The sequence below is a fragment of the Salminus brasiliensis genome, chromosome 15 (genome assembly GCF_030463535.1).
Source record: "Salminus brasiliensis chromosome 15, fSalBra1.hap2, whole genome shotgun sequence".
NCBI lineage: Eukaryota > Metazoa > Chordata > Actinopteri > Characiformes > Bryconidae > Salminus > Salminus brasiliensis.
The window spans coordinates 20,501,127-20,525,194 of NC_132892.1; the positions used below are offsets into that span (position 1 = coordinate 20,501,127).

General features: G+C 39.9%; 1 protein-coding gene across 1 annotated transcript in view; it reads right to left on the bottom strand.

Annotated features, from left to right (window-relative positions):
- Positions 1 to 998: 998 nt before the first annotated feature.
- nalf1a (NALCN channel auxiliary factor 1a) overlaps positions 999 to 24,068 on the bottom strand; it is a 91,789-nt gene continuing 68,719 nt past the window's right edge. The window contains exons 2-3 of the mRNA XM_072657766.1: positions 13,322 to 13,493; positions 999 to 6,253 (exon numbers count right to left, since the gene is read on the bottom strand). Of these exons, the coding sequence (XP_072513867.1) occupies positions 5,946 to 6,253; positions 13,322 to 13,493 (480 nt within the window). The 3' untranslated portion in view covers positions 999 to 5,945. The remainder of the gene's footprint in view (positions 6,254 to 13,321; positions 13,494 to 24,068) is intronic.

Consider the following 24,068-nt stretch of genomic DNA (forward strand, 5'->3'; position numbering starts at 1 on the left):
GCCAATGCCAACTCTGGCAGAAATTTGATGATCTTTGTTAGTGAGGTGAATGACTAAATATATGTCAGCATGTGCTGCAAAAATAATGTTTTTTACATTTTTGCTAATGGTCAGACATTGATAGCCAGCTAAGGTACCTAGCTAGCATTCTGTTAGCTGCTATGTATGTATGTATGTGTGTGTGGGAGAACAGTCCATAGTTACAGCATAAATATATCTGTCAAAAATGTGTAGATGTGTAATATGACATGTAAAATATGCATGGATTTATTTTCACTGGATAAACTTGATTTTTACAGGGATAATATAGAAATGAAATATTCCATATATACAATAAGACCACTGTCCTGTATATGCTTTAACTGCTAATTCTGTTAAATGATGAAAAGAATTTTCCACTGAATTAATGTAAAATGTGTTCGCCAGTATATTTTATAATGTGTTCACCTTTTTTCCCTCTCTTTTTTAGTGTGGATGATGTTTTGATCCACACAGTGTGGATGATAACAGAGGACATGGTTTGCACAAACCAAACTGAATGTGGAAATGTCATGCTTTGCTAAAACAGGGTCTGCCTAGCTGTACATGGCAGAATCCACTATGAATTCTTTATTTTATAAGAGGAAGCTTGAGAAAAACATGAGACCATGACCTTGCAAATACATCACCTTTGTATATATATATATATATATATATATATATATATATATATATATATGCACATGTATCTCCATTTTTGTTTGTTTTTTGTTTTCAGCAATCCTTTGAATCCTGTGGCTGCCCTGTGTAAATAATTCTGGATGAAGGGACCAATAGAAATGCTCCAAATTGCCTTGGAATGAAATCTTTTTGCATTTATTTCAGTTGAAAGTTAAGAAGAGTTGAAAAGAGTTGCTGTTTTGGAGATACATGTTTTCTTGGCAAATTGAATCAAATATATATATACTATTTTGGAGAATAACACACCTTTCGACAAAGAATTCAGACCAATAGACCTGTAATAGTTAACATATCTCTATTTATTTCTCCTTAGAACAGAACTTTCATAAATGTAGCTGTATTTTCATCTTACGTTCAAAAAAGGTCATGACCTGTGAGACCAATTTAGAAATATTTAATCAAAGTCTTTGTGTAAAAAAAATCAAAAGAGTATCAGCGAACTAAAGCATCTATTGTATGACAATATGACACTGTAATAATAACTGTAATATCCATAGATGTCTGTCCGTTTCCTCACCAGTGTTTTGACCTCCGCCAAACCACATTTTCAACCATCCCAGAAGAGGAGAACATTCACTGTAAGCAGTTCACGCTTCTTTTTGACACATGTTGAACAAATGCAGCCGAAACATCTCACATGACAAAAAACCAAAACCAAACCCAAACAAAATAAAAACAAAGGATAACAGAGCAGAAAACAAGGGATCAGGATTGGGGGGGCACACACCGAAATCTCAAAGAAAGACAGGCAACAGTGAGACTTCATTACCACAGATCTACAATATAATGACAAGAGGCACATCTGCATAGATCAACAGGATTTTAGAAGATCAGCGGTTTAAACGGGAGGTGAGAATAATAAAGGTAGAGCTGTGGGACATTCGACATAAGAGGTTTGCGTAGAACACTGCTGGCGTGAAATGGGCAAACGGGGGCTGAGGAAATATTCAGGCATCAGCAGAAATCAGACCTGTATTTATAAGGTAGACATATAGAGGAGAGCAGTTCCAGAGAATTTCTAGTTTATCAGCTGGTTGGAAAACAAAATTTAAACATCTAAACAGTGACAAGATCTTCAGCAATGTGCACTCTTAAAAATAAAGGTGTTAAAAGGGTTCTTAGAGTGACTATTTTTATCATTTCGTTAATACATTTGAAGAGAATCAATTAATTGAATTATTAATAAAATCTTGCTGGGTACAGCACATGCAGGGCCCAGCTAGTTTGTCCCAAATATAACCGGTCCTTACTGACTCCTAGATGGTCCAGACTTCTGCTTAAACCCAACTTGCAAAGGGTGAAAAATGCACAACCATGGACTTTCTGTGGGGTCACTTAGGACCAGTTTGAGAACCATTAGGTAAGTTTAAATGTGTTCGTTTTTCAGGAACCACAAATGGAAAGATTGCTTAGGGTTCCTTCAACAGAACCTTTTCAAAACCTTTATTAGCATGAAAAGTGTACTGTAGTGCACTGTACATTATACTGTACATTTAGCTTCTATCTGCACTGCTGCTGTCACTGATTTAATTAGACAAATACAGGTTCTGAAATACTGAATATTGCAGGAGGCCAAATGAAGTCTTGGGACCAGTTCTCAAGGACCTCAAGCAGGTCCATATGTTGTTCTACTTCAACTGGAACGCTCAAGCCAAGTACTCAATGGGTGCGGCATGTCGGCAGCAAAGGTAGATCACAAATGTAATTTTTTTTGTTCTTGAGGGTTGGCGTGGAGGCTATTGGCTTTCAGTAGTTTCCTGTCTCCAGTATTCTCCAACTTAAATCCCAAACCAAAAAGACATGACAGATGTACTTCACTTTTTGTCAAAAATAAAATTATATCACGAAATAAAATATAGAACTCTGTTATTATTTTGAAATTCATTTTAATTCTGTAAATACTGTGTTTTGTATGTAAATGCTTGATTTATCAAAATGTATGGGGCGTCCTCATTATCGTAACAGTACGAGTGCTGCATCCGTAACTGCTGGCGTTTGCTACGCTAGTCCTTGCACTCTTACTGAAGTAAGAAAGGAGCCAGCACTCAAAAAAACATGGCCAAACAATGAAACAAGGAATGATTGTCGCCTTCGAACTGTAAGACCTCGGCCAGCTGCTTTTAGCAGCTTAATTGAGCGTTTCATACGACATACGACAAGGCTACAGGTTAAAGCATAATTTCCTCATGTTCACTTAATAGATCCATCACAAAGCTACAGTACGTTACTAGTCTTACCACTATTACATTCGTAGTGTAACCAACTGTCACTGCTGCCATTTCTCAGATTATACACTGTCATTTTTTTGTATTTATTTCTGTATTTTTTTTTGAGAGAGAGAGCGAACACTGAACAAAGTGGAGGATGGGCCTTCCCTGGGGCTTCCAGATTAAAAAAAAAAAAAGAAGAAAAGAAAGAAAAAGGCCAGAGGACTCTCTGTGTAAGACGTAGCGCTAGCTACACAAGGTAAAACGTGCACACGATGTGCTCCAGCCAAATTTGGGTTACAAAGACAGGAAAAAGTACAAGCAAATGCTGAGCCTAAAAATAAGCCTTCGTGAACTAAGTGGGCCCAATCATGAAACACCAGGTAAAACAGACTGCGAAAACGCACATCAGCAGCTAGCGGCCCATATGTTCGGACACCAAAGACAACAGTCCTACACACAGAAGGAGGAGTATAGAATGAGCCCTTGAGAACTTCTTCTCTCGCACACTGTCTGCTAAGCCCTTTTCGTGATGATTCAGGACAATTTAAGGACGAAAACCGATGACAAACTTGCGGCATAATTACAAATAATTACTGTGTAGGTCGTTGTTCACGTCCGTCAGCTAGCTAGCTGCAGAGATCATCATCACTGGAAGCTGATGAGAGGCGCAGTAGTAGCAACTATTGAGGAGCTTGTCAAAACAACGGTAGCATTTTAAATAGCTTGTCTTCGTGACACCCAAAGTGTGTGAATACTCATTTTGAAACTGCTGTAGGTGGTGTAAGAACCACGTTACCTGCAGCGGCCTGCTTGGTGTTTTGACATGCCGTCTGCAACACTCTGTTTTTGTGAGGTTTGACTAGTCCAGGCACTGTTATCGTGTTATTGCAGCCTGGCGATGTTATACAGATTCCGCTGTAGCAGAATAGCAAGCTAGGGGACAGTGTAATGGCTTGTCACGCTACGGGCCTAATTCAGATCTCAAAAATACATCTGCTTGATGAGAATCTAGTGCAAACTGAGTGCAACAAAATGAGCCATAAGCTTATTCATGCAAAGAGCCACAGGCGGTATCTGGTCTTCCAAGCTTTGCTCCATGACATGTGGATTACTGACCCTCAGAGTAAGGTGTCACCTAAAAAAGCATCGTCCCGCTTGGGTTCATTCCATGAATTTTCGGAAAAACGCTGAAACGCAAAATTCTGACGCTGAAATGTAAACAAAGTCATCCAGAGTGGTTTGGTGTGAAAGGGTTCATTTGTGTAGAAAGTCTGGAATTCATAACAGTGGTAGTAATAGGGGGTTCTGGACAGAGCCATTATTATTTTACTATTATTTAATTATTTTTGATAAATTAGGTGAGAATGATCTCTGAAAAGACATTGAAGCTGAAATTGATTAGTCAAAATCATGAAAAAATGAGTCATTATTGTAACAAATTGGCAAAAAAAAACATTTGGTCATTTTTCTTTAAGCTAAAGGTCAATAATAAAAAGTCAATTATTTTCTTTTATTAATTGTAAAAATAAAGAATTCATAAATTTGTATTTTTGACACTCTGCTTGCGAAAACATAAACATTTTAGTGGAGGGTGATAAAATAAAAAAAGAAATGAATAAAAAAGAGCATTTTCTTCCCCCCTTCTACTGAAAGTGAGGGTGCACATGCACCTATGTCTGCATGCACCTATCCACCATAAATGGCTTGAGAGGAAAAATATAGATATTTAAAACCAGAACTTCCTCAAAATGATCAGAAATCAATGTTTTGGGCATCTGTCTCCATATTTGTCACTATTTCATGTCATTTCATGTAGAATCTTTCAACAGTCTCTTCACACATCAACACTGTGAACACTGAACAAATCTGACTTTGTATGTTTCTCTAGAACAGACTTCTTCACACCAAACCAATCTCAATGACTTGTTTACATCCTGAGAATGCCGGATGTTTTCCTTCCTTTTCACAAAGAAATCACAAAGAAATGTCTATCCTTCCAGTAGGTGTCACCGTTCCACCACTGGTACGTTCACCTTTTTGTCTTGATGTCATGAGGGGACAACAGGGATGTATTGGAATCCACCAAACTGCGAGTCTGAGGCTAAATAGAAGCTGAATGTTAGAACTATGAAAATGACTATGAAGGTGTTATATAGGCAATTTAATTTGTAGTTTGAGGCCCCCATTTGATTGACCATATCTTACCAATAGCACATGCTACTAGGCTCTGTTTGTGTTTTTTGAGGCTCTGTTGACATATTGCTCTGCCTACATCGGTGACAATTTCTTTTTGGCCAGAAGGCAAGAACGGAATACGTCTGAGAAAGCAAGAAAGGAGGTAACAAGTAACGGGTACGGAGGGTCATCGGGCCCAACACCAGCCAACCATTCATGTCTTTGCGGCTATGGTAGCAGCGAGTAGAGAGGCTATTCATGCTAGCTCTCAAAATATAGTAATATATAGAACGGGGCACAAACATGGAGAACCTCAACCAGGACATGGATACACACAACGCTTGCGCTTTTCCCCCTATGCAACTTTCCATTTTGATCTGAAACAAGTGAAGTATGCAGAGAAAACCCATGTTTTGTCAGCTGAAGCTCAAAAATAAAAAAGTCAGATCATTTCCTAGTGCAAAGAGAAATCAAAACATAGATGTGTGTGTTTGTCTGTGTGTGGTTTTCAGAATGCGTGTGTCCCAGAACAGTGTGACGTCTTCGACAGGACATGGCCTGGGCCTTCTCCTGGACCATCCCTGCTCTCCTCCTCTCGTGCTTCTCTTCAATCCTGTTGTTCCTCCTACAATGCTGGGGCCTAAAGAGCACTGAACATTAAAAGCACAGCTAGGGGCTGGCTGGGCGTGAACCGCCACCGCCTGGTGCGCCCGGTTCCGACCCAGTTTGACCCCGCTGGCTCCTCGCCGGAGGAGGGGGCGCCTCCTTTTTTTGGCGGGAGATGGGTTTTGGAGCATGCTAATTTACTAGCGCTAGCCCTCCCAACCACCGTTGTCCAAATCACTCCTCCCTGGGGGCGTTGTTGTCTTCCAGTGGAAAGAGCCCAGCCAAGCAGGTGGAGTTCTGGCTGGCCGTCATGGTGGCCACCGTGTGGAGGAGGACCAGGACCAGGAGACAAAGCTTGAGCCTGCCCTGGCCTAGCCGTGGCGCCCCCGAGGAGGCTGCTGCGCCGGTGGTGACGGAGGAGCCATGCTGGCACGAGGGGTGAGTCCTTTTGAAAGTGCCACGTGAACGATTGCTGGATTTCAGATCCCACCGCACGTCACAGCACTGTGGCTCCTGCTCAGCATTCCCCTTCTCCGAAAGCCCTGGGGGGTACGCAAGAAAGAAGAGACATGGTTTACACATTGATCGATTTCAGCTTCAGGAGATTAACAAAAGTAATGCACAGCTTTTTTTCTATACTCCCTCCATTTGTAAAGGCTCCAAAAAACTAAAACGACTGTATTTATTCAATATTTTGAGTATTTGTAATATGTGGATGCAAATCCTCAGTGTAATCAGTGACTGCCTAAAGCCTGGAAACCATGGACATCACTAAATGCTGAGTTTCCTTTGTTGAAATGTTTAGCAAGGCCTTTGCTGGAGCCGCCTTCAGTTGCTGCATGTTTGTGGGTCTTTCTGCCTTTAGTTTTGTCTTCAGTAAGTGAAATGCATGCTCAATTAGGTTGAGTTCAGGGGACTGACCATCCTTATCCATCTGCACAGTGTAATGCTATTGTATTAGTCTTGCAGCATTTGACTAACACTGAGCAGAAAGTACAACTCTATACACTTCAGAATTCATAGAATTCACCTGCCTATCAGCAGTCACATCATCAGTAAACAGCAGTTATACAAGCCCATGCCATAATAGTACCTCCACCATGCTTGACAGGTGATGCTATATGCTCGGGATCATGAACCCTTTCTTTCCTTCTCCATACGCCTCCCCAAAAACCCTGTTCCATAACTAGGCCCAACCTCACTGAGAGTGTTTTGACTTGACTAGATGTTGTAGATTTTTTCTTGTTTTTTCTTTGAGACCTTTGGTGTTGCTGAGTTGCTAGTGCATTCATTCTTTTTCAAATGTATTAAACAGCTGACTTAGTAATTTCTAATGCTTTCCTTTGGAGATCTCAAAACATCTACCAATTGCAAATTCCAAGGACCCTTTCTTACACCCTGCATAAGGCGCGTTGCAATACTCATTGCTATCTTTTGCTATCGTTTTCACTTGTGAATATATCTATGCTGATGGGCGTGGTGGTCTCAAAATGAGGTGTGTTCAGGTACATTTCTGGCGTATTGCTGTCTTGGCAACGGAAAACACAGATGCACCACTGACTGAAAATAACCTAGGCAGACTTCAACAGTCAGGTGTTCATTGCTATCTTGGCAGTGAAATGTCACAGGCGTGACACCCCCACTAGCTACACACACATGGGCATACAACAGCTACGTTGGCAGCTACGCAAACTTTTACATCAACAATAAACAGGATCCAAAATAAGCGCTCCACCACTTCAGCAAGCCTTCCCAGGCCATCTGCCATTGAAACAGCAATCTGCCAAAGTCAGACGCACCTGGCTATGATAGGGAATGGCAAGTGACACGCTGATTGGTTTATTGCACGTTACGCAGTAAACACACCCATGATTAATTAAGAGACTTAGTACATGCCTTTTTCACATTTCTAGCCACGCAAGGTGTACTTTTCTGTTGTTACAATAGCAAAGACACACTGACACGCCCTAAATCAAGCTCTGTGGTGTATCATTGATGGCTTAGTATTTCATGAAAAAACAGACCATAACTGGTCAATAAACTGATTATCAGTCAATTGTTTAGCTACGTTTGAGCCTTTGAAAATTGAGAGACTACGTGAATAATATTGTGGTGGTGTACAAAAGTTGTAACTGCCTGTAACTTTCTCCTATCTGTATAATTAGGGGGTCAATAAGGGAAATTGGGACATAATCTCACTACACATCTTTGCTTAAAAAAAATCCACTAGAAATACTAGAAATAAGAGAAATCAATGCAAATTCAATTCATTCAATACAATACTGGTTGAAATAGATGAGCCTTCCTACAAGCATACATTCTTAAATATTATGCTTAATAGGAATATCATAAATATTATTTATAGTATATATAAGTATATTTGTTTTTGACCTCAAAGTAGATACAATATCAGCACAATAAAGCTGAAGTTGTAGAGTAGATATAACCACTGCCTCTACAAAATAACTATTAAAGAACTCCTTTAAATGTGTAGTTGTCAGCTCTCTCAAATCACAAGGAAGTGTATTTTATGATTCTGTATGATTTGTTAAGTGTAGATCTTACTGTTACTGCCATATATATAGATGAATTGGTGTGAAAATGATATACACATTAAAATCTATATCTTTTCCTCCAAGTTCTCCAACAAGTTCAAACATCACCTAGGGAAAGTTTCCAGTAAGGCACAGATATCAGCTGAAAAAAGTTACCAAGCTGTCAAATATATGTTCATAATGAGTTTCCCAACTGGTAGAAGTTGTACTTGCACTTCTTTACACCCAGACTGTAAGCAAACGGTGCGCTGAGACATCTGAAATAAAGGCAAATCTGCCTTCAAAAATACTTGGAGCGAATGCTCCACTCTGAAAAATAAAGGTCCTTCAAGCGGTGCTATTAAAGATACACTTTTAGATCCATAAAGAACCATGTTTGTAATGGAGATGTGTGGAGTGTGAAGAACCTTTCGAAGGTTCACTCGCAAATCTTTACTACAAACAAAAGCTACATTAAAAAAGTTAAAAAAAAAAGGTAAATGGGCAAGTATCTGTCACTGTACTGTGAAATGTGTCCTCCGCATTTTACCCATCTGTGGTAGTGAACACACACACACTAATGAACAAGGGGCAATGAGCACACACACCCGGGGAGCAGAGAGGATGAAGGGGCTTGCTCAAGGGCCCAACAGTGGCAACTTGCCGAGCCTGGGTGTCAAACCCACAGCCCTATCATCAACAGCCCAGAGCTCTAACCGCCGAGCAACTACTGCCCGAACATGAAATCAATAAATGGTGAACTATTGGTTCAGGAACACTCGAAGAACCATCGGAATGCTGAAATGGCTCTATGCAGGGTCAAATGGTTATACTCTAAAAAGGAAATCCTGTTTATATGGTTCTTAAGAACCTTTTAAAAAACTTCTACATAGAACCAAATTAGTTCCCTTAGTATTAGTATTGTGCATGGGTGTCTGTCAGGGGCTGTTTCCTACTGTAAGAGAAACCAGTAGGATCATTTTAGAAAATGCATGAAACCTGCATTATCATCATAAAAAGTGCCAAGTAATCATCGCTTATTGGAAGGTTATGATATTGATTATTTTTATTTGATAATTAAGCAATCATAAACATTATTTGACACTACATTATAACACTGATAATGATTATTGATTGCTAATTGATATTGCTAATGATATTGCTAATGTTAGCAATGTTAGCGCTGACCGCCAAACACCTACTCTAGGAGCAACCATGTGACATCTCTGGGCAGCAGAGAGTGAGAAAGCTGAGGTATATACAGTACTTGGTCCCTAAAATCAACAGATCTACCACGGTAATGTCATTCTCGTTTTGCATAGGTGAAAGTATGCCAACGATGTATCCCACCCCTGTCTATTAAGGGGCTCTGTTGTAGATGCATTTCTTCACTGTTCTGATAAAACTCATTTGAAATGGACATTCATGCAAACTGATTTTATTCCAAGTTGTTTTGTATTATTTCTATAAGTTCATTCAGCATGAAATGGCCATACCCTGTAAATCGACAGTCTAAAAGAGATTCTAGATAGAATCGTAGAAACATACAGCAAGATATGCATCTGTTCAATGCAAGTCCGCCTCTATGTGTCTGAAAACTGCTTCTAAAACTTTGATATTTCAGTCTTTTATATGCAGATGTTCTTTCTTTCATGGCTCTCAGTCTAAAGTAGCACCTCACAAACCTTCAACATTATGTAAATCTATGAAATGCGGTGGCGCATTAACTTCCCCCACAATGTTGACATTAGCATGACACTTACATCTTACAGATTAAGATGTAATATAAAGCAAGAAAAAAATAGTTCATGCTCAGATAGTAGGTAATAAAAGGTCATTGCAGAGATTTAAAATGCCTGCTTTTAAGCCCAAGTAGCATTCGGATTCGCTGCTGTTAATAAATTTAAAAAAAGGCATTTTTTCCCCAAACTGAATCACTAAATACTTTCTTATATGAGGAAAAGTGGATAATTAGAAGTGCAGGACAAAGAATGTCATGAATGATCAGTATTGATTCCTACAGTTTAAAATACAGTAAGGTTATTTTCAACCCAAGCAATGTTAAACCGAGTGTGACTGTGCACTAATGGTTATATGCAGTTACTAAATAATGTAATAGTTGCATTAAACTTTGACACGTTGTACTAAAAATCGCAGTAACAGAAACAGACAGTTTAACTCTAAAACATTATGAGAAATGGGTAAAGAGAGGTTGGAGTACAAAGAGAGTGCTTGTGTACAAATAAAATCTGCATTTTTGTAACATACAATATACATGGTGATATTTGTGGCTATATATATATATTTACATTTACATTTACGACATTTAGCAGACGCTTATCCAGAGCGACTTACAAAGTGCTTTGCTATTTACCCAAGAAAAACTTTAGCTAGTTAGAATAGACCAATAATTCAAAGGATACCTCTAAGCTTATATATATATATATACTTTTTTCAATATCAGAGTCAGTATTGGAAAGAAAAAGTGCTATGTCTCCTTTAAATATAAGCAAACTGTTGTCTTCCAGCCTGGTTCACTTCACCTTTCAAAAAACAAACAAAAAAAACAAAACAAAAAAAAACACAATTTTAGGTTCGTCCTGATGAACTTGTGTGGCCTTGTAGGTAATATCATTAATATCTACAACATACTAAGCAGACTGTGGTGTCCTAGGTACATTTGTTTTTCTTTTTGCTAGGGCTGCATGATATTGCATGATTTGGTTGCTCCACAATATTAATAATACAGGTTTTTACATACAGAATACACTGTATTCTGTATATAATGTATACTGTATACTGTTATATACTGTATACACAATACAGGATTTCTCACTTGATTTGCCTAAAAGTCAATGATCCAACATGTCAATAATTCAATTCAATTCAATTCAGTTTTATTTATATTGCGCTTTTTACAAATGTTGTCACAAAGCAGCTTTACAGAGATCCGGGTCAGAGCCTCTTTTAAGCAAGCTAGTGGCAACAGTGGCAAAGAAAAACTCCCTAGGAAGAAACCTTGAGAGGAACCAAGACTCAAAAGGGGAACCCATCCTCCTCAGATTGACACCAGATCATAATAAAAATCAAAACAAAAAACGGTAAATGTGGCATCAAGTCATACAAGATGAAGATGTGAGTGAGAATGATAATGTCCATATAGGTAAACAGTCAGAAGCCTAGTCCTGCAGTGAGATCAGGATAAAGATTTGAGTAAAATAATCAATATTGGGCCTCTGGTAAATGTCATGGAAAATGACGACACTGGGAATTTAGTTCAATTTGCTTTACTTGCATGACATGTGCATGTCATGATGATGATGCTGAAACCATGTATTGTGCAGCCCTATTGTAACCCCAGTAAAACATCTCTCTGAATCATTGCACTGGAGAACAACCAGCTTATCCTTATGGATGTGCTAGCGTAGGATCATTTCTGCCATTTTGCATCTGTAAAAACAGCTTATATGTTCAGGTGGAGCTCATCCAAGCTAAAAGAAATCTTACTCCGAGATGAATGACACATATGGGGCCCTGAATTTAATTCAGCTGGTGTCCTAGAATCTTCTTTTGTTTGAGCTTCAGTTCAACTGAGTCTAATTTAGCATGGTCAGTTTATGGAAAATAGGTGTTTGGCAATGCAGCCCAGAATGAGTATAATTCTTAGTGGAATATTAATGTTATGTAATTAAATCAGATTCAGTACATATGAGATGTGGATAAGCGGTTATTATGTAGTAGACTGGAGGCAGACTGGAGCACTGGCTGTTCAGACTGCGCTCTGAATCTTGATTAAAGTAACTCATTTATCAGACACAAGACCAGCCTGTTCAGACTCACTGGAGCAATACAGATTCATTTCTAGATTAAAATAATGGCTCATCCAAACAGTTCCCACTGACACGCATTTTCCACTTTCCAGTTCATCAGCTAAGACAGGCTGGAGTTGACCAGAGTTGCCTATAGCTGCCTCTGCCTTTACATTTACATTTAAGGCATTTAGCAGACACTCTTATCCAGAGCGACTTACAAAAGTGCTTTGCTATTTAAAAACCTTAGATAATAATACAGGGTTTTACAGGGTGTACAACCCTTTAGTTTTGCACTAGGGATACACTAGGGCTGGTATCAGCTCATATTCCCATGTCAACATTGACAATATCATTTTATCTGCTTTCTAACTGATATGTATTGAGAATTTCTATAGAAGTGTGCATGAGGTGTGTGTGAGGTAAGCCCCATTTGGATGCATTTGAATGCATAGCTGGCCAACTAGGCTTAAATATGTTGGCTAGAAGATCACGTTCCAGCTAACTGAGGTTCAATATCACACACATGTCACAGTCTTGTATTTATATGCACAAGATTTAACAGCCAATATTAAACATGTTCTGGTCGTTGCTGATCCGTGGCATGTAACAGAACTATGCGCTTCATGCGTTTCCCTGTCTTGCTACGACCGTTTTCAGGCATATTTATCAGATTGGTTCATCCAGTGTTTTTTTTTTTTTGTTCGCTCTTTTATTAGGAATTATCTGAGCTGAAGTTATTTATTTATTTATTTATTTATTTATTAAGTTTGCTGAACTTGCCGCTGAACTTTTTTCCCCCTCCATCTGTTTTCAGCATGTATCACTACCAATCACTGAGCTCCCAACGATGCAGAACAGACATCTAACACCTCATACATGTCATGCCAATGTGCAATATGATGATATTTGATTAAAATCGTGATACATTTGGTTATCGTCACACAAGCGAGTATATCATGCATATCATCAGTGCTTAAAGAACACTGACCAATGACACATTTTATTACAGAGAGTGAAATTAGTGCTGTTTAATTAGGTGCAACAGATAATATAACACAATAAATACTGTGTATTGTGAAATTGCCTTTAACTATTGTGATATAATATTTTTACCAAATCATCTATTAAAATGGACAAAAGCATGTTGCATAAGTAAAAAACTTCATTTTGTTTATTGCCACTAATAAGAGTGGAACATAAGAAGCAACATTTATCTTGGCTGATCAGCTGCTAAACCCGATGAGCCACCAGAAACAGTACCTACCTGTACATATAAAACTGGGAGTGCCTCCATGTATAAGATCGTCATTGTCAGGCAATATGAACGGACATCGCTGCTGGACCTCGAGACAGTACTGCTCACAGGGGACCTTGCGGCTACAGCTGGACTGATTGCTCTGGAAGAACTGAGCGCAGAGCCAAGGCTTGTATACCATCTGCAGAAAGAGCACAAGCACAACACGGTCAGCAAAACATGCTAAAATACCCACAAATTAACTGTTTTTTTCTTTTCTAGCATTTTGGCTACTTTGTTGATAATAAGCAGATAGTTTCAGCTATGGAACTCACTTCATCATATTACTCAGTAACCCTTACATCATCATATCAAAACCTATTAGCAGCTGCCCCCCAGGGACCCCATTATTACTGTTGTTTTATCATTTGTGTGAAAGTCATGAATCACAGAATTGATAGAAAAATAGATTTTTGTAAATTAAGAAAGCAGAATGATGTAAAGATCCCTTTCATTTCATTACAGATTCATTGGATTTATACAGTCATATGCAAAAGTTTGGAAACCACTTAAATATGGAATTCCGCTCTGGGTACTCACATTGATTCATTCTCGCCTTGCATGGACTTTCGCATTTCACTCACATTTGCATCTTTTATGGCTTAATGTCATATTTGTCAAAGCTCTTCATGCACTATTGTTTCTTTCATGCACTATTGTGCTATCTGGTGTCGACCAGAGGAGGATAGGTTCCCCTTTTGAGGTTTGGTTCCTCTCGATCTAAGGGAGTTTTTCTTGCCAGTGTCGCCTTTGGCTTGCTCAAAAGATGCTTGGACCGGAATCTCTGTAAGCATTCGCTGTGAAAAGCGCTAAAAATAAATACATCAGAATTGTATAGAACAGTTTTTTTAACAGCTGTATTTAACCTACTGAAAACTTAAACAAAACATTACATGCCATAACCTTCGAACACATCATATTTTATTTGTGTATTTTCTACCATGTCTAAATGAAGTGAATAAACAGTAAGTGACCAGTGAAGACTCTGATATATACAACTGCAGTTTATTTGTTTAAAGATCCATATTTGCTCAGTAAAACACTATTGGAATAAAGGCAAATAATATAAATATAGAAAGTTGTGGTTTTATGTTACAGTGAAAAAAATTCCAAGGCTCATAGAAGTCTAATATTATTTGTAGTTATCTTCCAACACCTGGTTTGCCAAATCCGTGTTTAATTATGTTAAATCAGGTGAGCTGGCACCAAGCTTTGCTCTTCAAAGTAGCTCAGAAGATACATCAACTACATTCTTCAAAAATTGTGAAATTCCTGTTATTCCTGTTCCTGTTATTTTGAACACTATTCTGTTCTAATGTGATATGGCGTTTTTTACAAGCTCCTACTGCATAGACAAATGTTTTTAATAATCTGCTTAGGTGTCTAAAACTTCTGCACAGTACAAAACCTTGTGTTTCTAGTCATGTTCTAGTAGTTCTATTGAATGTTTAAAAAGTTGTTTTTTCGAAATTGAACCAATAAAAAACAAACAAAACATGTATCTCCAAGTTGCAAAAATGCTATTCATTTTGAATGGAAGTTGAGGTAAAAATAAGAGCTTACTCCAAGTAATTTAGAGCATTTCTATTGGTCCATTCATCCAGTATTACTTCCACAGCATATAGAGCAGCTACAGGGTTCAAATCATGAACAAAACTAAAAACAGACAGCAAAATCACCAAATATATATCTATATAATATCAAATATAAAACCAAAATGAAGTATAAAATAGATTAACCAGACTCACAGCTCTGTCAATATGCAGTACTCAGTATGAACAGACGGCGGCGCATTGTTTTTTTTTATAACAAAATCCGGCTTATGCACAAGCTGTTTCCCTCATTGCATCAATCTTACTCAGGACAGCGCTGTTGCTTTTGTCACCTCATTGCGAGTCACAGAGGGCTATTAAGGTCGTAGCCGCGGCACGAAAAACAGCTGCTTTTAGTTCATGATCTCTCCTCCTGTTGCTGCATCATTACAGCATTAGATCCCCAATCAGTCCCTAACCTCACACCCCTCCACCATCACCCCCCCACACCCTCCCACCAAACCATGAACATGCATTACATTAGCACATTTCATTTCCCATGGTCCGTTCTTTTTTTTCTTTGCACTCGGCTGCATATATGATGAGAGCGGAGTGGGCAGTGGATGGGGTCGCCAGCGAGGGTGACAGCACTGTAAGAATAGCTCTAGCTCATTTATTTTGCCCTACATAGTGTACCCAGCACAGGCCGCTGTTGAGGAAAGGGAAAGAAGGCAGCGCATCCACAAATTGCAGTGTGTGTGTGTGTGTGTGTGTGTGTGTGTGTGTGCAAAAAAAGAGAACAGGAGACGCAGAAAAGCAGGTCATCATTAGCACTGTCTGGCTGTCAGAGAATCCGGAGATGTAGACTCATTTGTGGGGCTCCGTTTCTCGTCCTTTTCTCTCTATCTCTTGGCCTCTCTCTATCTTTCTGCCTCTCTCTCTCTTTCTCTCTCTCTTTCACGCACACTTTCCTCAAAATACCTCAGGAAACGAGCTGGCACAGACCAGGAACAAGAAGCAGCTCACCAGAAGGGGAGTGCCCTCTCATCTACCAATCGCCAACCCCGAAGGAAACTGGTGGATTGGGAAAAGTCTGATTTGATTGGAATATGGGCCTGTCGTTTTTTCTTTTTTTTCTGATGTACAATTCCTCAGGCAGAGCTCTCTATGAGGTTCAAAGTTCGGACTGGCGAACGAACATAGTGAACCGCCTAAAGATTTGGTAGCTCGTTCACGTGTCGAGAAACGTGCTTCTGCTTTGGATATCCGACGAGCGCTATATTGCATAACTAGATCTCTAAAAAGGCCTGCAAGTTCTATGAATACAGCTATGAATCCCTCCACGTCCCACACAGTGGTAGAGGAAGGTCAAGAGGTTAAAGCTTGGGATGCCTTCTGGGAATAGGAGTGCAAATGAAGCAGTGAAATGCCAGAGAGCGCCACGATTATCAACTGCAGGGCCTCTTGGGATTGCTCATGATTGTGTGGCCTGGAGCCATGGTCAAAGGTTATGGAAACATTTTTCGGCACCAAGCACGGACACGCGTGATGCCGACAGCATCAGTCAGATATGGACAGGAAAGGGTCGAGAGAGGAAAGCAGCGTGATAAGGAAATAAGGGGGAAATGGTGGTCCAGGAGAATGTAGAGGAACCAAGACAGATGAGGTCAACCTAGCTTTTTTTCAACCTAGGAGCTTATTTGCACCTCACATTAACATGTATCATTGACAAACTTGGCCAATCACAATATTTGCTTGACATTTGCTTGACTTCCCTGCACTGCTGGCAGCCATCAGTACAAACCTGCAAACACAAAATCAGGAAAGTAGCCGGCCTCATCCTTGTCGTCCATTCCCTTTGGGCATGTTTGCAGTGACATCCCTCTAAAAGACTTCTTGAGTAGCGTACGCATGTGGCATCAAGATGGCGTCATGCAGTCAGTTCCCAGGTCACAGAGGAGAGGAGGAGGGGGGTTGGTAGGTGCTTTCCAATTGCATAATAGATACTAATACTATAAGGTCTACATATACTAGGTATTAATCCTAATAGTGAAGGTTTGGCAGATTAGTCCACAAAATAATAACATGCTAACCCCATTTACTAAAAGGAAGTGATGGCACACTGCTATGACAACGTACAGTGTTGCCTTGCCACCGAATAGTGTTCACTGCAAAAACTGACCAGGATTTTTGAGATTACTACACTTTGACACTTTTATCAATATTATGCACTACATACTCAAAAACCTAGTATAACTAATTAGTATTAAAATTGGGATGAACCCATAGTCTTTCTGACAGACTGCAGTACACTACAGGAAGCAATGGGGGGGGGGGGGGGTTCAGCTATCTTTAATCTGTACTTTCTACTTCTTACATTTTAAAAATAGCCCTGTTACTCCCAATTCAATCCGGGTTGTTTTTATTCCGGCTTGTCATCGTTAAAAAAATCCAGAGAAATCGTGCCATCTGGAAAGTGTGAATTAGATTGTGATTGGATGAGAAGTATAAACATACCATTCTGACACCCTACTGGTTTGTAAGCGATCCATCGCATCTGCACGTCACGTCACACTCCAGCAAGGACATAGCAGACATATGTAGCCTAGTATGAAAACGTCCTGGCAGAGACTCAAGAGAACTCGAATGAAACACTCTGACTAAGCTCCACATTTACATTCCAGTAAAGCTTATTGATCACACGCCTCTGAAGTTTGACTTTTTGCACCATTACAATACTTATAGGCAGATATGCAGCTAAAACAGGCAGCCTAGTGCATCCCAACATTTTTAATATAACATTCATTATTCAATAGTCATTATAGTTTTTTGGGGAGGTGGGGTAGTGCACTATAGGCACGGCCTAAGCTTTTGGCCTTTGTTTTCCTTACATTACTTTTACTTTTATAATTTAAGTAGTTTTGAAACCAGTACTTTTACACTTTTACTGGAGGAAAAAGTCTTTTAAACTCTAGTATCTACACTTCTACCTGAGTAATGAATGTGAATACTTTTCACACCTTTGCTTGTGAAACGTCAGCAGTTGCACCCCAAGTTTTGCTCTATTTAAAAGTTCACATCTAGCCAAGTACAGTCTGAGTGCCCGGGTGTGTTCGTGTTCCGCTCATGTTTTCGAGGATGTATCAGGACATGACTTGCGTGGACTTGGCATGCAGAATGCATTTCGCACCACGCTGCTGTTCCAATTGCAGAATTACCGTACAGGGTCCTGCCGTCCTCCGGGGTTTGTACTTGCGAGTCGAACTTGCCAAGTCAGTTCTACCAAGTACACCAGTCCAAACACGCAGTACTTTGCATTAGGAACACCTCTATATCTTTGGGACCTTAGAGTAAGAACGGGAAATTTGAATAAGAAGCCAACTCCATATTCACCTCTATCCAATCTATGAGACAATTACAGTCAGCAAACCAGGGCTTTAACAATTGAGGTGGGGGGCAGTCCTGAGTCAGAGGACTGGTCTCAGAGCTGATATCTCTGTATTTATATTAAAAATATATATATATTCTGAGTGTCATTTAACACACACCTGAGGTAGCTTGTGAACAAAGACCTAAACAGCAGCAGAATTTTAGCGACAAACCCCCACATAGCAGACTTTGCTTAGCAGTGATGAAAGCAAACAGCTGTGCTCTCTAGATGCTCTCAGGCACCAGAGCTTTAACACCAGTTCTCAGACAGGCTGAAATTAGCTGTGTTTGGATACTGGGTGCCATGACCAACAGTGCCTTTAGCAGACTAGTTCATGGTGTTGAGAAGTCTTTAGCATAGCATAGCATATAAATGCACTTGTAGGCATTGAACACGGGCCCTGTCTCTAATGCAGAGACACACTGACATACAGCTGGTTATCTTAACTGTTAGGATTACAATCGTAACAAAGCACATTGGGAGATGTGTCAACATCTTGACCATGTTCAGCACAAGTATAAAAGAATAACGTGGGTAATGCCTAAACCGCTACCCACAGATAATCCAGTGTTTTAGGGCATCAGTTGATGTTTTGATTGAGAAGAGGCTAAAACAGGACTGATCGTGTATCAGCAGTGAGTACAGAAACGCATGTACACAGAATAACAGTAATTGGCAGCCTAGCGACATTGATGTGCATAAAATATGAAAAAAAACCTATGAATACTTTTATGTGGTGCTACTGAGGATGCTTTGAGTGCAGCACCTGGTGCAGGCTTGTTAAAAAGGTAGCACATTCCATTTATGAGAATGGTCCTTTATAGCAACTTCATGGACTCTGGGTTCGGCGTGCTCAGCACACTGGCTAATGGCTAATCTTACTTTGGCGAAGCAGGCAGGACAACTCTTATTAACCATATTTACATTGTCACGTTGGTCCACACGCTTCTTTCACTTTCAGTGACGGTTCTGTATCTCTCAGCTTGTCCAGAAATGCATGTTTAGAGCACATTCTTTGGTTGTGGCACAACGTGTGAATTACACTTCCCCACTGTAGGTAAAGCCCAGTAGCAAGAAACACCAATTCTTGCATAGTGCTGTATTAACAAACCATCCACTAAAAGGTTCCCAAAGTAACCATAAGTGGTTCTTCCATGAAGAGAGTTCCATGTTGGTAACGTTTCTTCTAGGAGCGCATGGGTGGCTTGCTTCAGAGACGTCTTACTTTGCTACTTGAGTAGTTTAACACTGTATCCGTAGTGCTTTCTAGGGACTGACATTGATGCGTTAGATAAGCAAGGTCACAAGTGGACACAGCCTACTCTTGATCAATAAGCAACATGCTCTCTCTAATGGCCAATGATGCAACAAAGAAAACACTCAATGGCCACTGAGGAGTAACAAGGCTGAGGGCTGGTGACAGATGGATGGATAGGAAGAGATTATGTGCAAAAACAGGACTCTTTGGATTTCTGCCAAAACTACTGATATATTTATTGCAGTTGAAATGCATACAGCCTACAGTGCACACAGTCTAGCACACACACACACAATTCCATCTCTTATCAACAAGCATTACATAACACAGACATCATCCTCTACAATATTAGCTGAGTTTTGTAGTTTGTCTTAGATACCTCAGAGTATATGTATGTGTGTGTGTACATGTGTGTGTGTGCCCTGTGAACATATCTCACATGCTCAATATAACTTCATTAACCATAAGTTTCTCATTAATGATTCAAATCTAATTATACTGCTTCCGAGGATCATTACAATGCATCAATGGTAAGTAATTACATGAAAAAAGACTTGCCACATTATAACGAAACACGATTAGATTAAGAAACCTGGAGTTTGTGCAATGTTGACTGTAATTGTGTGCCAATGAGTACATGCCCCGGTGGACAAATGCCACATTGGAGGCAGTTGGACTTAACTATCAACTACAGGGTGCTGGAGTGCATAACAGCATTTAGGGCTGAGTTACAGACTGGAGCAATCACTGTTCCCTATGTTCTAAGGGCATCGGCTAATGTGTTTACCACGTTTTTACACATTTTTCAGGAGGCCCTTCCCAAATACACTGGTCCAGTAACTCGTTTTACTTTAATAATTACTATGCAGTATAAAAAACACTGAACATCTGCACAGTAAACTTTCTAGTTTCACAGACCGTCCCTTGTACCCTTCCTTTTTGTTTCTACTTTCATAAACACAGTTCTAATACTCTTTGATGTCATTTCTTAACAATTCTGGGTCTATGAACACAGTCACTTACCATTGTTTCAGTACAATTTCTTGCCAGCTCTCATTTCCTGAACACAATTCCATACCATTCAGTACAGTCCCTTGCCATTTTAAGGTCCATAAACACAATTCCTTACTAACTGTGCCTTAAGTTTTCCGGCCTATAAGCACAATTCTTCACCATTCTGTATAGTCTCTTACCACTTCTAGGCCCATAAACAATTCATTTGTCATTTATAGATCCATTAACACAATTTCCTTTCATTTAGTATCTTGCCTTACTGTTTCTAGGTCCATCAAACCATGTATTACTAACTCTAGGTCTGTAAACACAATTCTTTACCATTCTGCATAGTATTTTACCATTTCTAGGTTCATAAAAACAATTCCTTACCTTTTCTTGGTCTAGAAAAACAGTTTTAATACTATCTGATATAATTTTCTAGCAACTCTGACTCCATGTACACAGTTATTTACCATTCATTATGATGTTATGTAAATTGACCTAGAAATGGCAATGTAGTTTTTTCATGGGCCTAAAAATTGCACGGGACTATACCGAAAGGTAAGGAACTGATCCATGGACCTAAAAATGATAAAGAACTACTGTTTCACAGAACCAAAATAGGAGGGGATTATACCAAAGACTAATGAACTGTTTCATGGGTCTAAAAATGGTAAGGGATTATACCGATTGGGAAAGAATTCACCGCAGTCCCTTACAATTTCTAGGTCCTTAAACACAATTTCCTTACATTTGGTTTAGTCCCCTTTCTATGTTGATACAAACAGTTCCTTTTCTATTCACTATAGTTCCTTACCATGTTTAGTTAGCCTTGCTAAAATGATTTCTCCACATTCTCCAAAATCTAGTAGCAATACTAACAACACAAATCACTTCAACACTAAAAAAAACACACTGAAATAATGAGTGGTCATATGTAATGTTTATGGCTGCTGAATTTAAAACAGTTCATTTGCCTTATAATGGGATTGAATGGCACAATTTGAAACATGCTTCTCATAAAAAATAAAAAAAAACTAACAAAAAAAGAAAAGTTAGCTTGGTAGCAAAGCTACCAAAAGCTTGAATGCCTGTCTCAGCATCCCACTATTGTTTCCACATCCCTTTTGCTTCTTCCCTTCGCCACCTCAGAGCCAGAAGAAGCCGAATGTTGATCGCGCTTGTTCTGAGCCCTTGCCTCTCCAGATGGGAGCCGAGCTAGCAGCAGACATCTGCACTGCACACTCGACTTGTCATCTCTGGATGCCATCAAATATTGCCTGCCAAACATGCATCCCTCTCCTCCTGCTGAATATTCAGCGCTCCGAGGCAAAGTTTTCTGAAAATAGCGACTGTAAGTGAAAAAAAAAAGCACGTCCTTGCACCGGGCGCCTCTCTCTGCTCGCTCTAACGCAAACAGGACTTACGTGGAGGTCGCCCAAATGTCACATCCAATATCTTTCCCCAAAGACCCAAAAGACATCGCAGATGACCTGTTGGCGTTTCTCTAGAAGCTGTTTATGGTTTATGGAAAGATAGAAATCAGGCTACATCTACCTCCAAGCATTGTGCTAGTATACTACAAGTTGGGGAGTGGGGGTGGGGGGTGGGGGGTGCAGGGAGAAAGGCATAATAGGAATTCAAAGAACTGAATGGTGGCGAGCTTCAAAGAGCTTAGAGAGGTGTGCAAGAGAGAATTCCCTCAATTAGGCCATAATTAATACAGAAGATCAAAGCGCCCCTTCCCTCCCTTGTTTCAACACCGTAGCTTAAGCCGAGAAGATCCTATCTCTCCCCCCCCCCTCTCTCCTCTCACGTCCATGGAATATTCAACAGTTTGAATAATGCTGTATTAATCTGAATTCTAATTACATTTCTAGCCTCGCATAATGCTGTCAAATATTGGTCAAGGGTAAAGGAGGAGGTTGCAGGCACACTGCTGGAGGTACACTCTTTAAAAACAAAGGTGGCAAATGGCTTCTTTGGAGCTATGCCATAGAAGAACCACTATAAGTCCCCTAAAGAGTCTTTAAGGCACCATTTTTGTATATGTGAGATATATGACTATCCTTTCTACAGTGTAAAGAACCTCCACATAATGTAAGGCTCCATACCTGTTCAACATCCTCAAGCCAAGAACCGTTCACACCTTTAAAAAAACACCTTTCCAAAAGGATTCTTTGTGTAATGTTATAGAAGAACCACTTTCAATGTTTGGTTCTTTAGAGAACCGCACAAATACACATAAACATGCCTGTGTTATGCTCATTGCACACAGTTTCCACCGCCAAGACCATGGCTCAGTTGCAAATGGCCTCTGAATGGACATCTTTTTCCTCATGGCTCCTTCTTCATTAAAGCTATGACATAAAATAAATAACCATGTTCGGTTCCCTAAGGAACCTTTCTATAGATGCTTCTTAGAAAGAAACACTTCAAGTATTGTGAGCCAAGGACGATTTACACTCAAGAAAGGAAGGGGTGCCAGGAAGGCTTCTTGGAGCCATGCCATAGAAGAACCACTATTAGTCCCCTAAAGAGTAAATGGTTTTACTGAGACATATTTAGGTACATGAGATGTGTGAGTGTGAAGAACCTACATATTATGTAAAGGTACTATGGTAGGGGCAGTGGTGGTTCAGCGGTTAGAGCGCTGGGTTTTCAATAACAGGGTTGTGGGTTCGATTCCCGGGCTTGGCAAGCTGCCACTGTTGGGCCCTTGAGCAAGGCCCTTTACCCTCTCTGCTCCCCGGGTGCTGGAGTTGGCTGCCCACCGCTCTGGGTGTGTGTGTGTCCTCACTGCCCCTAGCTCACTACTGTGAGTGTGTGTTCACTACCACAGATGGGTAAAATGCAGAGGACCCATTTCACTGTACAGTGACAAATACGTGCACCTTTATATTTACATTTACGGCATTTAGCAGATGCTCTTCTCCAGAGCTACTTACAGGACTAGCTAAATACCCTTAGCTAGTTTGTATTGACTAGGATCCAAAGGTAACTAATGAATACAGAAGTCAGTATGGAGACCACAGTACTCGACACTACACTTCTCCCAAGTCCTTTTGGAAGAGGTGTGTCTTTAGGCTGGGTTTGAAGACAGCAAGCGACTCTACCGTTCTGACACCCAGGGGAAGTTCACTCCACTACTTCGGTGCCAGGATAGAAAAAATTCTGGATGCTTGTATGACTCAATTTTTTTTCAGAGTGAAGGAAGATCCATTTTAACAATGTAATACAGACTGGTTAATGCTCATACAACACTAGAAGGGCAACAAAAAAACAAAGGCAACTTTCATGAGGTACAACTCCTGCTCTGCGCTTTGATCATGAACTTGCATTACCTGCTACGTGGAAAACAAGAGTGCTGAACATCAACAGACCAGTCAAAAAGCCTCAAAAACAAATGCCCTGTGATATATCCTGCAATCACTGTGCTTTAGTATGGTAATGACTGTTAGCAGGCTTAAAATCAGGCTTGTACCCAGTGGCACAGCCAGG